The sequence below is a fragment of the Cervus elaphus genome, chromosome 3 (genome assembly GCF_910594005.1).
Source record: "Cervus elaphus chromosome 3, mCerEla1.1, whole genome shotgun sequence".
NCBI classification, from domain to species: Eukaryota; Metazoa; Chordata; class Mammalia; order Artiodactyla; family Cervidae; genus Cervus; species Cervus elaphus.
The window spans coordinates 40,071,909-40,084,180 of NC_057817.1; the positions used below are offsets into that span (position 1 = coordinate 40,071,909).

Sequence of the window (12,272 nt, forward strand, 5' to 3'; positions counted from 1 at the left end):
ACGTAAAACAATAGAAATTTGTTCTCACAGTCTGGTTCAAAGTAAGTTTTACTAGGTTGAAATCAAAGTATCTTCAGGGCCATGCACCCACTAGAGACTCCAGAGGGAAGTCTGTTTCTTGCTTTAAAAAAATATTTATATATTGACCAGCATTCCTTGGCTTAGGGCTACATCAGTTCAACATATACACTCATGGTCACATTGCATTCTCCTATTCTGTCTGAATCTCTTTTTGCCTCCCTCTTATAGAGTTACATGTGATAACTTTTAGGCCCAAATGTAATAATCCAGGATAATCTTCCCATATGCAAAATCCTTACTCATATCCACAAACACTGTTTTTTGACATCTGAGGTAACATTAACAAGCTCTAGGGATTAGAGGATATATATCTTTTGAGGGGCCATTATTCAGCCTTCCACAATCTGGCTCAAAGTTTATCAATTTTATTGATATTTTCAGCAAGCCAGATTTTGGTTTCATTTGATTGATTTTTTTTCTCAGTTGTCTCCTTATCTATTTAATGGATTTCCATTCTGATCTTTATTATTATTTTATCTTGTGCTTTTGGGGGGTTTCTTTTGTCCCTCTTTTGATTTTGTAAGGTGGAAGCTGAGGTCATTGCTATAAATTTTCCTGTATTCTACTTTAGCTCCATTTCACAAATTTTTCTATGATGCATTTTCATATTATTTTAGTTCAGAATACTTTCTAATTTCCCATAATTTGTTTGATCCATGGAAATTTGTTATTCAGGTTCTGATCTGGGGGGAATTTTCCAATTGTCTTTCCATTTATTGATTTGTATGTTAATTTTATTATAATCAGAGAACATTCTCTGTATGACTTGAATCCTTTTAAATTAATTGAGACCAGTTTTAGAGCTCAGAATATAATCTATCTCAATAAATGTTCTAAGACATTTAACATGCATTTACTGTTGAAAAGAACATTTGTTCTATAGGATGTTGTCTGAATGTTAGGTCAAGTTTGTTTATAGTGCTGTTGGTGTCTTCTGTATCTTTGCTGATTATCTTTGCTTAGCCTCCTTTTGCTATTACTCAGAAAGAGGTAATGAGATATCTAAGTACAACTTTGGGTTCTTCTGTTTTCCCTTGCAGTTGTGTTTTTTGCTTCATATATTTTGAAGCTTTTATTAGGTGCAAAGACATTTAGGGTTGTTATGTCCTTTTGCTAAATTAAACTCTTTATCATTACAAGTTGTACTTTCCCACCTTTTTGCATGCCTGGTAATTTTTTATGGTATGCCAGATTTATTAAATTTTATCTTACTGTTGAACTTGGTTCTGGGATGCTACTCACTCACTTGGAAGCATTTGAGTCTTTAATTTAAAACTGTTTTAGATGGTGTCCAAGCAATGTTTAATCTTGAACTAAATATATATATTACTGAGGTAAAACTCTTCTGAATATTCTTCCTTATGCTAGTCTTCTGTAAATTCCTGGAGTTCATTTACTGTAGTTCTTTCCTGCTACTCTTTCCCCTGCCTGGGGTGGTTTCTTCACAAAACGTTTACTGATCAGTCCTCAACTGAAAATTCAAAGAGTCCTGCATATCTCCAGTGTCCTCTCTGTGACCCTCTCGTCTCTCCAGCCCTCTGCCCCGTGAACTCTAGTTACCTGGGTCCTGAGTGGCATTGTTTCAACTCAAGGTGGCCGTCAGCTTGCCTGGCTTCCCCTCCGCATCCTGCAGCCTCCTGTATTACTGCCTGAATGCTTTACTCCAGATTTTAGCTGGGGCATTTGTAGGGTTCATCTCATTTACTTCCTGAATCTCACGAGTCGTATTCTTTGCCTCCTCATCATGTGAAGTATTGTTTCATGCATTTTTGCGTGGCTTTTTAATTGTTGCATATTGGAGGTAAATCTGGTAACTGTTACTTCATCTTATCTGAAAGTGGAAGTCAGGACCTGGAATTTTATACAAAGTGTGGTCTAGTGCATTTTTTAATCATACCCGGAGAAACTTCTGTAGGCACAGCTTCTTCATAGTCAGCCTGTCCACAGGAATGGCTACACTCTTCAGACCGTCCTTTACAGCCCTGCCCCCAGAGCCCTGCCACAACTGCATGACCACTGTGAAAGTTAGTGATACTTAGTATGAGGTGTTCAGAATGATGGAAAAGATGAACCCATTTGGAGTTTTTGCCTGTATTGTTTACTTTGTATTATTTTTTATATTTTGCATTTCCATTTTGCTTTAGTTATCTAGAGGTTTTAGTTTTTATTATGTGGGAATTTCTGTTTTTCAAAGACAAATGTTTTGTTAACAATAAACTGTGAAATGTTTGTGTACATAACATGTTTTTAATTACAAAACTCAAAAGGAATTTTATAAGTAGAACATGACAGTTTAAATTTTCACATTCTACCAATTAATATATTTGAATATTTCTTGCCTCATAGCTTGCATGAAATGAAGATTAATGGTTTGCATTCATGAAGTTAGTTTTACTGCCTGCTAAAGCTTGGTTTATAATTTTAATGAAAGAAAATTCTTTAAATCTGTTTATGCATAATCAGATGTACAGCTGCTATGACCAAAATTTATCTTTAAAAAATATTTCAGTATAATAAAGGAACTACCATTGTTTATTATTATCAGGAATTCCAAACCAAAAGAAAGTCTAAAACCCAGATGTAACCATATGTTTTAGCTGTAACATTGTTTTTCATTTTTATTGGAGTATAGTTGATTTAAAGTATTGTGTTTGTTTCAGCTGTTCAGCAAAGTGAATCAGGTATACATATATATATATCTACTCTTTATTAGATTCTTTTCCCATATAGGTCATTACAGAGTTTTGAGAACCTATGTACAGTAGGTCCTTATTAGTTATCTATCTTATATATAGTAGTGTACATATGTTAATCCCTGTCTCCCAATTTCTCCCTTCCTCTGTTTCCCCCTGGTAATCATAAGCTTGTTTTCTATATCTCTGACTCTGTTTTGTAAATAAGTTCATTTTGTAATTTTTTTTTAGGTTCTACATGTAAACAAAGTCATATGATTTTTGTATTTCTCTGTCTGACTTAAATTATTTCAGTGTGACACTCTCTAGGTCCATCCATGTTGCTGGAGAAGACATTATTTCATTCTACTTCGTGGCTTAGTAATATTCCATTGTGTGTGTGTGTGTGTGTGTGTGTGTACCAGATCTTTTTTATGCATTCCTCTGTTGATGAACATTTAGGTTGCTTCCATGTCCTGGCTACGGTAAATAGTGCTGTAATGAACATTAGGTGCATGTACCTTTTCAAATTATGATTTTCTCCAGATGACAGGATCACATGGTAGCTCTACTTTTAGTTTTTTAAGGATCCTTTATACTTTTCTCCATATGTACCAATCTACATTCCTACCAACAGTGTAGGAAGGTTCTTCTCTCCACATCCTCTCCAGCATTGATTGTTTATAGATTTTTTTGATAGTGGCCATTCTGACCTATGTGAAGCTGATACCTCTTTGTAGTTTGATTTGCCTTTCTCCAATAATTAGTGATCTTTTTGCGTGTGTTTTGGCCATCTGTATGTCCTCTTTGGAGAAATATGATCTTTCATCCACTTCTTGATTGGATTGTTGGTTGTTTTTAATTTTTTTATATTCAGCTGCATGAGCTATTTGTATATTAGATTAATCCCTTGTCAGCCGCTTTGTTTGCAAATATTTTCTCTCATTATATGGTTGTCTATTCATTTTATTTACAGTTTCTTTGCTGTGCAAAAGCTTTTAAGTTTAATTAGGCCCCATTTATCTTTTTTTTTTTAATAAAATAAAGAGATATATCAAAACAGATCTTGATGCAATTTATGTCAGAAAGTGTTCTGCCTGTGTTCTATTCTTTCTATAGTATCTAGCCTTCACTTAGGTCTTTAATCAATTTTGAGTTTATTTTTTGTGTGTGGTGCTAGGGAGTGTTCTAACTTTATTCTTTTACATGTAGCTGTCTAGTTCTCCTAGCACCACTTACTGAAGAAACTTTCAGTTCAGTTCAGTCACTCAGCCATGTCTGACTCTTTGCAACCCCATTGACTGCAGCCTGCCAGGTTTCCCTGTCCATCACCAACTCCCAGAGATTGCTCAAATTCATGTCCATCGAGTTGATAATGCCATCCAACCATCTCGTTCTCTGTCATCCCCTTCTCCTCCTGTCTTCAATCTTTCCAAGCATTAGGGTCTTCTCCAGTGAATCAGTTCTTCGCATCAGGTGGCCAAAGTATTGGAGTTTCAGCTTCAGCATCAGTCCTTCCAATGAACATTCAGGACTGATTTCCTTTAGGACTGACTGGTTTGATCATGCAGTCCAAAAAGTCTCTGCTTTTAATAAGTTGTCTATGTTGGTCCTAGCTCTTCTTCCAAGGAGCAAATGTCTTTTTTTTTCATGGCTGCAGTCACCATCTGCAGTGATTTTGGAGCCCAAGAAAATAAAGCCTGTCACTGTTCGCATTGTTTCCCATCTATTTTCCATGAAGTGATGGAACCAGATGGAATGGGAAAGACTAGAGATCATTTTAAGAAAACCAGAGATATCAAGGGAACTTTTCATGCAAAGATGGGCACAATAAAGGAAAGAAAATGTATGGACCTAACAGAAGCAGAAGATATTAAGAAGAGGTGGCAAGAATAAACAGAAGAACTATACAGAAAAGATCTTCAAGACCCAGATATTCATGATGCTGTGATCACTCACCTAGAACCAGACATCATGGATGGGAAGTCAAGTGGACCTTAGGAAGCATCACTACGAACAAAGCTAGTGGAGGTGATGGAATCCCAGTTGAGCTGTTTCAAATCCTAAAAGATGATGCTGTGAAAGTGCTATACTCAATATGCCAGCAAATTTGGAAAACTCAGCAGTAGCCACAGGACTGGAAAAGGTCAGTTTTCATTCCAATCCCAAAGAAAGGCAATCCCAAAGAATGCTCAAACTACCACAGAATTGCACTCTACTCACACACTAGCAAAGTAATGCTCAAAATCTCCAGGCCAGGTTTCAACAATATGTGAACTGTGAACTTCCAGATGTTCAAGCTGGATTTAGAAAAGGCAGAGGAACCAGTGAGCAAATTGCCAACATCTGTTGGATCATTGAAAAAGCAACAGTTCCAGAAAAACATCTCCTGCTCTATTGACTATGCCAAAGCCTTCGACTCTGTGGATCACAATAAACTGTGGAAAATTCTTAAAGAAATGGGAATTCCAGACTGCCTGATGTGTCTCTTGAGAAATCTGTTTGCAGATCAGGAAGCAACAGTTAGATCTGTACATGGAACAATAGACTGGTTCCAAATCAGGAAGGGAGTACGTCAAGGCTGTATATTGTCACCCTGCTTATTTAACTTATATGTAGAGTACATCATGAGAAATGCTGGGCTGGATGAAGCCCAAGCTGGCATCAAGATTGTGGGGAGAAATATCAATAACTTCAGATATGCAGATGACACCACCCTTATGGCAGAAAGTGAAGAAGAACTAAAGAGCCTCTTGATGAAAGTGAAAGAAGAGAGTGAAGAAGTTGGCTTAAAACTCAACATTCAGAAAACTAAGATCATGGCATCCAGTCTGATCACTTCATGGCAAATACATGGGGAAATGGTGGGAACAGTGGCAGACTTTATTTTCTTGGGCTACAAAATCACTGCAGATGGTGACTACAGCCGTGAAGTTAAAAGATGTTTGCTCCTTGGAAGAAAATTTATGACCAACCTAGACAGCTTATTAAAAAGCAGAGACATTGCTTTGCCAACAAAGGACAATCTAGTCAAAGCTATTGCTTTTCTAGTAGTTGGGTATGGATGTGAGAGTTGGACTATAAAGAAAGCGGAGTGCGGAAGAATTGATGCTTTTGAACTGCGGTGTTGGAGAAGACTTTTGAGAGTCCCTTGGACTGCAAGGAGATCCAACCAGTCCATCCTAAAGGAGATCAGTCCTGGTTGTTCATTGGAAGGACTGATGCTGAAGCTGAAACTCCAATACTTTGGCCACCTGATGCAAAGAGCTGACTCATTGGAAAAAGACCGTGATGCTGGGAAAGATTAAAGGTGTGAGGAGAAGGGAACGAACAGAGGATGAGATGGTTGGATGGCATCACTGACTCAATGGACATGAGTTTGAGTAAATTCTGGAAGTTGGTGACAGACAGGGAGGCCTGGTGTGCTGCAGTCCTTTGGGTCGCAGAGAGTTGGACAGGAATGAGCAACTGAAATGAATGAATGAATGAATGATGGAACCAGATACCTTGATTTTCGTGTTTTGAATGTTGACTTTTAAGCCAGCATGTCACTGTCCTCTTTGACTTTCCTCAAGAGGCTCTTCAGTTCCTCCTCACTTTCTGCCATAAGGGTGGTGTCATCTGCATATCTGAGGTTATTACTATTTTTCCTGGCAATCTTCATTCCAACTTGTGTTTCATCTAGCCCAGCATTTGCCATGGTGTCCTCTGCATATAAGGTAGTTAAGCAGGGTGACAGTATACATCCTTGACATACTCCTTTCCCAATTTGGAACCAGTCTGTTGGTCCATGTCCAGTTCTCACCTCCTTTATCATAGATTAGATGACTGTAGGTGCTTGTGTTTATCTCTGGACCTTATGTTCCATTGCTCTATATTTCTGATTTTGTGCCAGTACCATGCTGTTTTGATTCCTGTAGCTTTGGAGTATAGTTTAAAGTCAAGGAACCTAGTTACTCCAGCTCTATTTTTCAAAACCCAGATTTAAAAAAAAAAAACAAACTAGGAAATAAATATGTGATGTTGTGTGATAATTTATCTCTTGATATTCTGGCAAATAAAATTTTAACCCTAATTTGTCATCATTTTCTCTTTATTTTTCTGCCCTCCCAAATCAGTATTGCTTAAACTGTCTGTCAAGTCATGAAACAGGTTAATAGAGAAAATAGATACATCTATCCAAAGATTATGATAGATTTCTTGCAGAAGACCAGTTTCTCATCTGTGGAGTTTCCTAAAAGCTGAAAAAGGGGCTTGGGTTTTTGTTGTTGTTGTTCTGTTTGTCACAACATCATAGTTGTTGTCTTTAAATTTTTTCATGGTATATAAAGTAAATTATATTTCCTTTCTTGGATCACATTCTTGTCGTGGCAAAAGGGCTTGCGTAACTCAATGAAGCTTTGAGCCATGCTATACCAGGCCACCCAAGGCAGATGTGTCATAGTGAAGAGTTCTGACAAAACATGGTCCACTGGAGGAGGAAACGGCACCCCATTCTGTTATCCTTGCTGCAAGAACCCCATTAACAACATGAAAAGGCACAGATATATTACAATGGAAGATGAGCCCCCCAGGTGGGAAGGTGTCCAGTATGCTACTGGGGATGGATGGAAGGCAATCACTAAATACTCCCAAAAGAATTAAGTAATGGACCAAAGCGTAAGCAGTGCTCAACTATGGATGTGTCTGGTGGTGAAAGTAAAGTCTGATTCTGTAAAGACATAGGATCCTGGGTGCTACAGTCCATGGGATAACAAACAATCAGCTACAACTTAGCCACTGAATAATCTTTTATTTGAATTTTTTGATTTATGGAAATAGGTAGATATTTATGTGATGGTATGCACAGTCCTTATTTTGTGGCTCATTCATAGATTTCTAAGTTTGCAGATGAGCCTGCTTTTCAGAGAACTGATCCAGATATATTTCTATTTGTCATAAAATTTACCTATTTGAAACAACCTTCTTAAAACTTTACTTAAATATAAAACAATTTGACATTTATAATACTCTTAGCCTGCTTTCTAAATGGGTATGTACAGTCTTACCATCTAGAGACAAAATTGTTGGAAGTCAATCAAGTCTTCATGTGATTATAATCATTCCTGTGTAGAGATGAATATCTTCACCCAGTAATGCTCAATACTAATTAATGCTCTGTCTTGACATGCTGTATTAACTTTTATTGCTGAGACAATAGCACATTCTATTCCATTTCTATGAACTGGAATATTAGATTTCCAGAAGATTCCAAAATAGTGAAATTTTCTCAGATTTTTACCTGATTTGGTTTCATTATCAGCATCCGTTCAGTCACTTAGTCGTGTCCGACTCTTTGTGACCCCATAAAACCGCAGCATGCCAGGCCTCCCTGTCCATCACAAATTGCTGGAGTCTACCCAACCTATGTCCATTGAGTCGGTGATGCCATCCAATGATCTCATCCTCTGTCGTCCCTTTCTCCTGCCCTCAATCTTTCGCAGCATCTGGGTGTTTTCAAATGAGTCAGCTCTTCTCATCATGTGGCCAAAATATTGGAGTTTCAGCTTCAACATCAGTCCTTCCCATGACTTGGTTTAGGGTTTACTTAAAAAAAAAAAAAAAAAAAAAAGTAGCCTCCAGGAAAAATTCCTCCAATGAAGCAATTAACATCCTAGTGATCGCAGGCTATTTCTCATACAACAGGAATACCAAAGGTCCTTTTAGTCAACTCTGGCACCGTAATGACACTCTACAGCATGCCTCTGTGAAGTTGTAACAAGCACTTCTGGGAATAGAAGGGGCACTTTTGGTAGTTATGTCCAAATGATAGGCCTCAGTTGGTTAGTTACCTTACTTAAGGCCTAAGGGTTCAGATCTAGAGCTTTTCAGAATTGGTCTAGATTCTGATATAGAGACACCCATTTTGAAAGCCCATTTATATTTTGAAATTATCATTGAATACCGCTAGGAAACTATTAAAAAATCTAGAAATATCATACATATACCTATATAAAATAGATTTTAAATTTTATCTCTATATCATCTTTTGGGTATTTTTATTAATAATATTCATTTCAGTCATAACTAAGTCTGATATCACAGTCAGATTCCTTAACTTTAGTTAAATACATTGGAAAGAAGTTTGTTACTTTAGTCAGATAAATTGTAATAAATTCTGTTCCTTGTTTAATTGTTTTTTAATGAATGCCATTCTTTCAGTTGATTAAAGCAATTTTTCCAGTGACTTTGTAAGTTGTCCTACATTGAGTGGATTTTAAATAGTAATTAATTGCCTGGGAAGCAGAAGAACAGAGTGGTTATTACAGCTCATAGGAATTTAAGGGAAAAAAATTTCTAACCATTACAGTTTTGTAGATCTTCCCCCTAGTATCCATAAAATGTTTTAACTTGAATTCTCTCTCTTTAATTTTATAGTTTCAACTCAAATATAAACTGTTTTCAAAAATATATTATGCCCCTACTTCTATAAAAGTACACACGTTCTATTTTTAAATGCCAAGTTGTGTTGATTCCATAGAGATTTGGGGAAATTTATCCTAATGGGAATAATTACTGTGGGAGCTAAAAATAATAGATGTGTCCTTCTTTTTCCTTCTTTTTTTTTTAAAAAGCTGGACCTGTGATCTGCAGAATGCTGAGTTATCCCCCAACTCGTCGAGCGTTAATTGTGGGTTGTGGTCTACAAATGTTCCAACAGCTCTCAGGCATTAACACCATCATGTATGTATTTCTCTCTGACTTTTTATTGAAAAGATTGTGAGGAATTATTTTATATGGAAAACAAATAGTAGGACTCTTGGTGATTTGTTTTTATTAAATGTATAGAATTCTCCTTTGGGGAGATACTTAACTGTACAGTGTTTAACAGTCTTACCAAATTTTAACTAAAAGAGTGACTTATTTTGTTCATTGTAATTATTGGCTTTATTTGATTTCTTAGAATTTCTTTTTTATGCCATCAATTAGTTTCTTTTATTTTGAGCTACTAAATGTGTCATTTTTCATAAGCTATTTCTTGATTCTCATTAAAAAGTAAACCAAAGGGTAAACCTGGCATTTATTAGAGATCAGTGGACACACAACTAGTTCATTTCCTTTTAGGGCAGTCAGTTACAATGCAATGTGATAAGAACATTAATAGAAGTATGTCTTTTACAACTAGAGTACAGTGGACCAGGGATGGACTGGGAGCAAAGAAGTAGGGAATATACCAAAGTTCCACGTTTTCTAGTTTTCACAGTAATTCTCAAAGTTGTATGTGTGTTGTGGGTGAAGCAGAGTGAAGAGTGGGTGTTCTACCGTATTTCATTCATTCGATGTTAAACCCATTTTTGATGGTTGATTTTGTACTAGGTACATAGCAGTGAATACAGGAGACATGGTTCTTGGCCTAATAGTGTATACAGACTGGTGGAGGAAACAACACATTAAATAAATTCACAATTTAATACAGAATTTCAAATTGTCATAAGAACTACGTAAGATTGTTCCAAGAGGAGACTTTTAAGATCCTAGGTGACAGAATATGGGTTAGAGAAAAGTCATGATTTTTGCTGAGAATCTGGTTATTGGTGAAAAGCTCCTGTGTTCTCAGAAACTTTCCCCTATACATACTGGTTAAAATTATTCATTAGAAAAATACAAATTATGTAAAATTGGATTTTACCTAGTAAACCATTTGTTTTGGGGACTTTTGATTTTTTAAATTACTTGGGTTATAATGAATTATTCAGTGGTAATTTCAGAAGAGTGAAGTAGTTAAAGTAGTAACTAGGGCCCAAGGACCCATTAGATTAAGTTGGAATTGATTAAGAAACTCCAACTTGAATATATCCATACCCTTTGTGAATTTGACTTTAATGGTAATCCTTGTTAGCCATCAGCTTTCTGAGCTACATTTTAATATTGGTTCTCTCCTCCCCTCTAACATTTACTTTCATCTTTTCCTCACCATTATCATATCTTTTAAGCTTATCTGTCAGTATAGCACCTAGCATTTTTGTTCCTGGACGTGGCATACCATGACTTTTCTGAGGCACATTCACTGTCCTTAGTGTGGTAATGGTATGGAATTGTAGCAAGGCTAGCACCAGTCTTTCAAACAACGCAATGCAGTAATAATCCTATGTACAAATCTAGTTCATCAACCTAATTTAACATCTGTCCTATTTCTGAAAATCTTTTGTTTGTTCTACCCTTTTCTTGGCATTTAAATTTGACAAGTTTAAAGCGTAGAAAGTGAATTTTTGTTGTGCTTTTTTGTAGTCCTGTAAAACAAGGATCACAGACAGGGCCAATCTAATTGGTGGATGAGGTGAAGTCAGTGTGTTCCTAGATGAAATGATTGTTATATCACAAGTCCACTTGTGATATCTAATGTAAAATGTGCTGATTCAGGTTTTCAAATTTTAATAAAGTATTTATTTCTCCAAATTCTCAGTCTTTTCACAGTGAGATCAAGTGATATGACTGTAAGGATCCTGATATTCCATAAGATGTATGATAGTCATTAATGTACTTTGCTTGTCACAAACTAATAGGTAATGTCTTCAATACAGCTGTTGCTTGTAGTTGAGTATTAATCCTGGAAAGTAAGAATAATAAAATAAGGTAAATTATGGTTAATTTTATACTGTGTCTACATGATGCAGAATAGCTGGCAACTCCCTGCAGACTTAAATTTAACCTTAGTATTAGAGTTTAGAAGACTAGACACTTATATGATGTTACCCGTGCTAAGTAACCGTTGGTTTTTCATAGTACATAACTTCAGACATTCATATTTTAAGCCCATAAAACTGTAAATCAATTCGTCTGCTGATGGGCATCTAGGTTGCTTCCATGTCCTGGCTATTATAAACAGTGCCGCGATGAACATTGGGGTGCACGTGTCTCTTTCAGATCTGGTTTCCTCGGTGTGTATGCCCAGATCGGGTAGAGAGGGAGGTGGGAGGGGGAATCGGGATGGGGAATACATGTAAATCCATGGCTGATTCATGTCAATGTATGACAAAAACCACTACAATATTGTAAAGTAATTAGCCTCCAACTAATAAAAATAAATGAAAAAATAAAAAAATAAAAATAAGTTAAAAAAAAAACACTGTAAATCAATTTATTTAAAATAGACCATACTATTTTTATTATTTGGATGGAAAATGCCTAATTTAGGATTCTCATATAATGTGTTTTCTTCTACATTATCTAGTCTGTATTCATGTGTGTGCATGTATATGTGTTTCTTTTCCATTTTCCCCCATTATCCTTAAGATACAGTAAATACTACCATAATTTTTATTTCTTATAGTTTAAAATAATCTCTTAAATGCAGCTTAATAGCTTACTTTTTGTTGCCTTTACAAGAAAATATCTATTACTTTTTTTCATTTTAAAATGTTATTTAATTCAGAATTCTGTTTTTATGAATATTTTTATGTATATTACTCTTTATTCTTTTTTGCTTCTTCTCTTTCAAGTGGAGAATGAAGTAGGCAGTGCGCCTTTGTATTTCCAACC

The 12,272-nt window shown here is 36.0% G+C and overlaps 1 protein-coding gene across 2 annotated transcripts in view; it reads left to right on the forward strand.

Moving 5' to 3' along the window:
• Positions 1-12,272, forward strand: part of SLC2A13 (solute carrier family 2 member 13) — a 487,541-nt gene that overhangs the window by 203,498 nt on the left and 271,771 nt on the right. For both annotated transcript variants that reach the window (XM_043886959.1, XM_043886951.1), the window contains exon 4: positions 9,368-9,476. In XM_043886959.1, the coding sequence (XP_043742894.1) occupies positions 9,368-9,476 (109 nt within the window). The remainder of the gene's footprint in view (positions 1-9,367; positions 9,477-12,272) is intronic.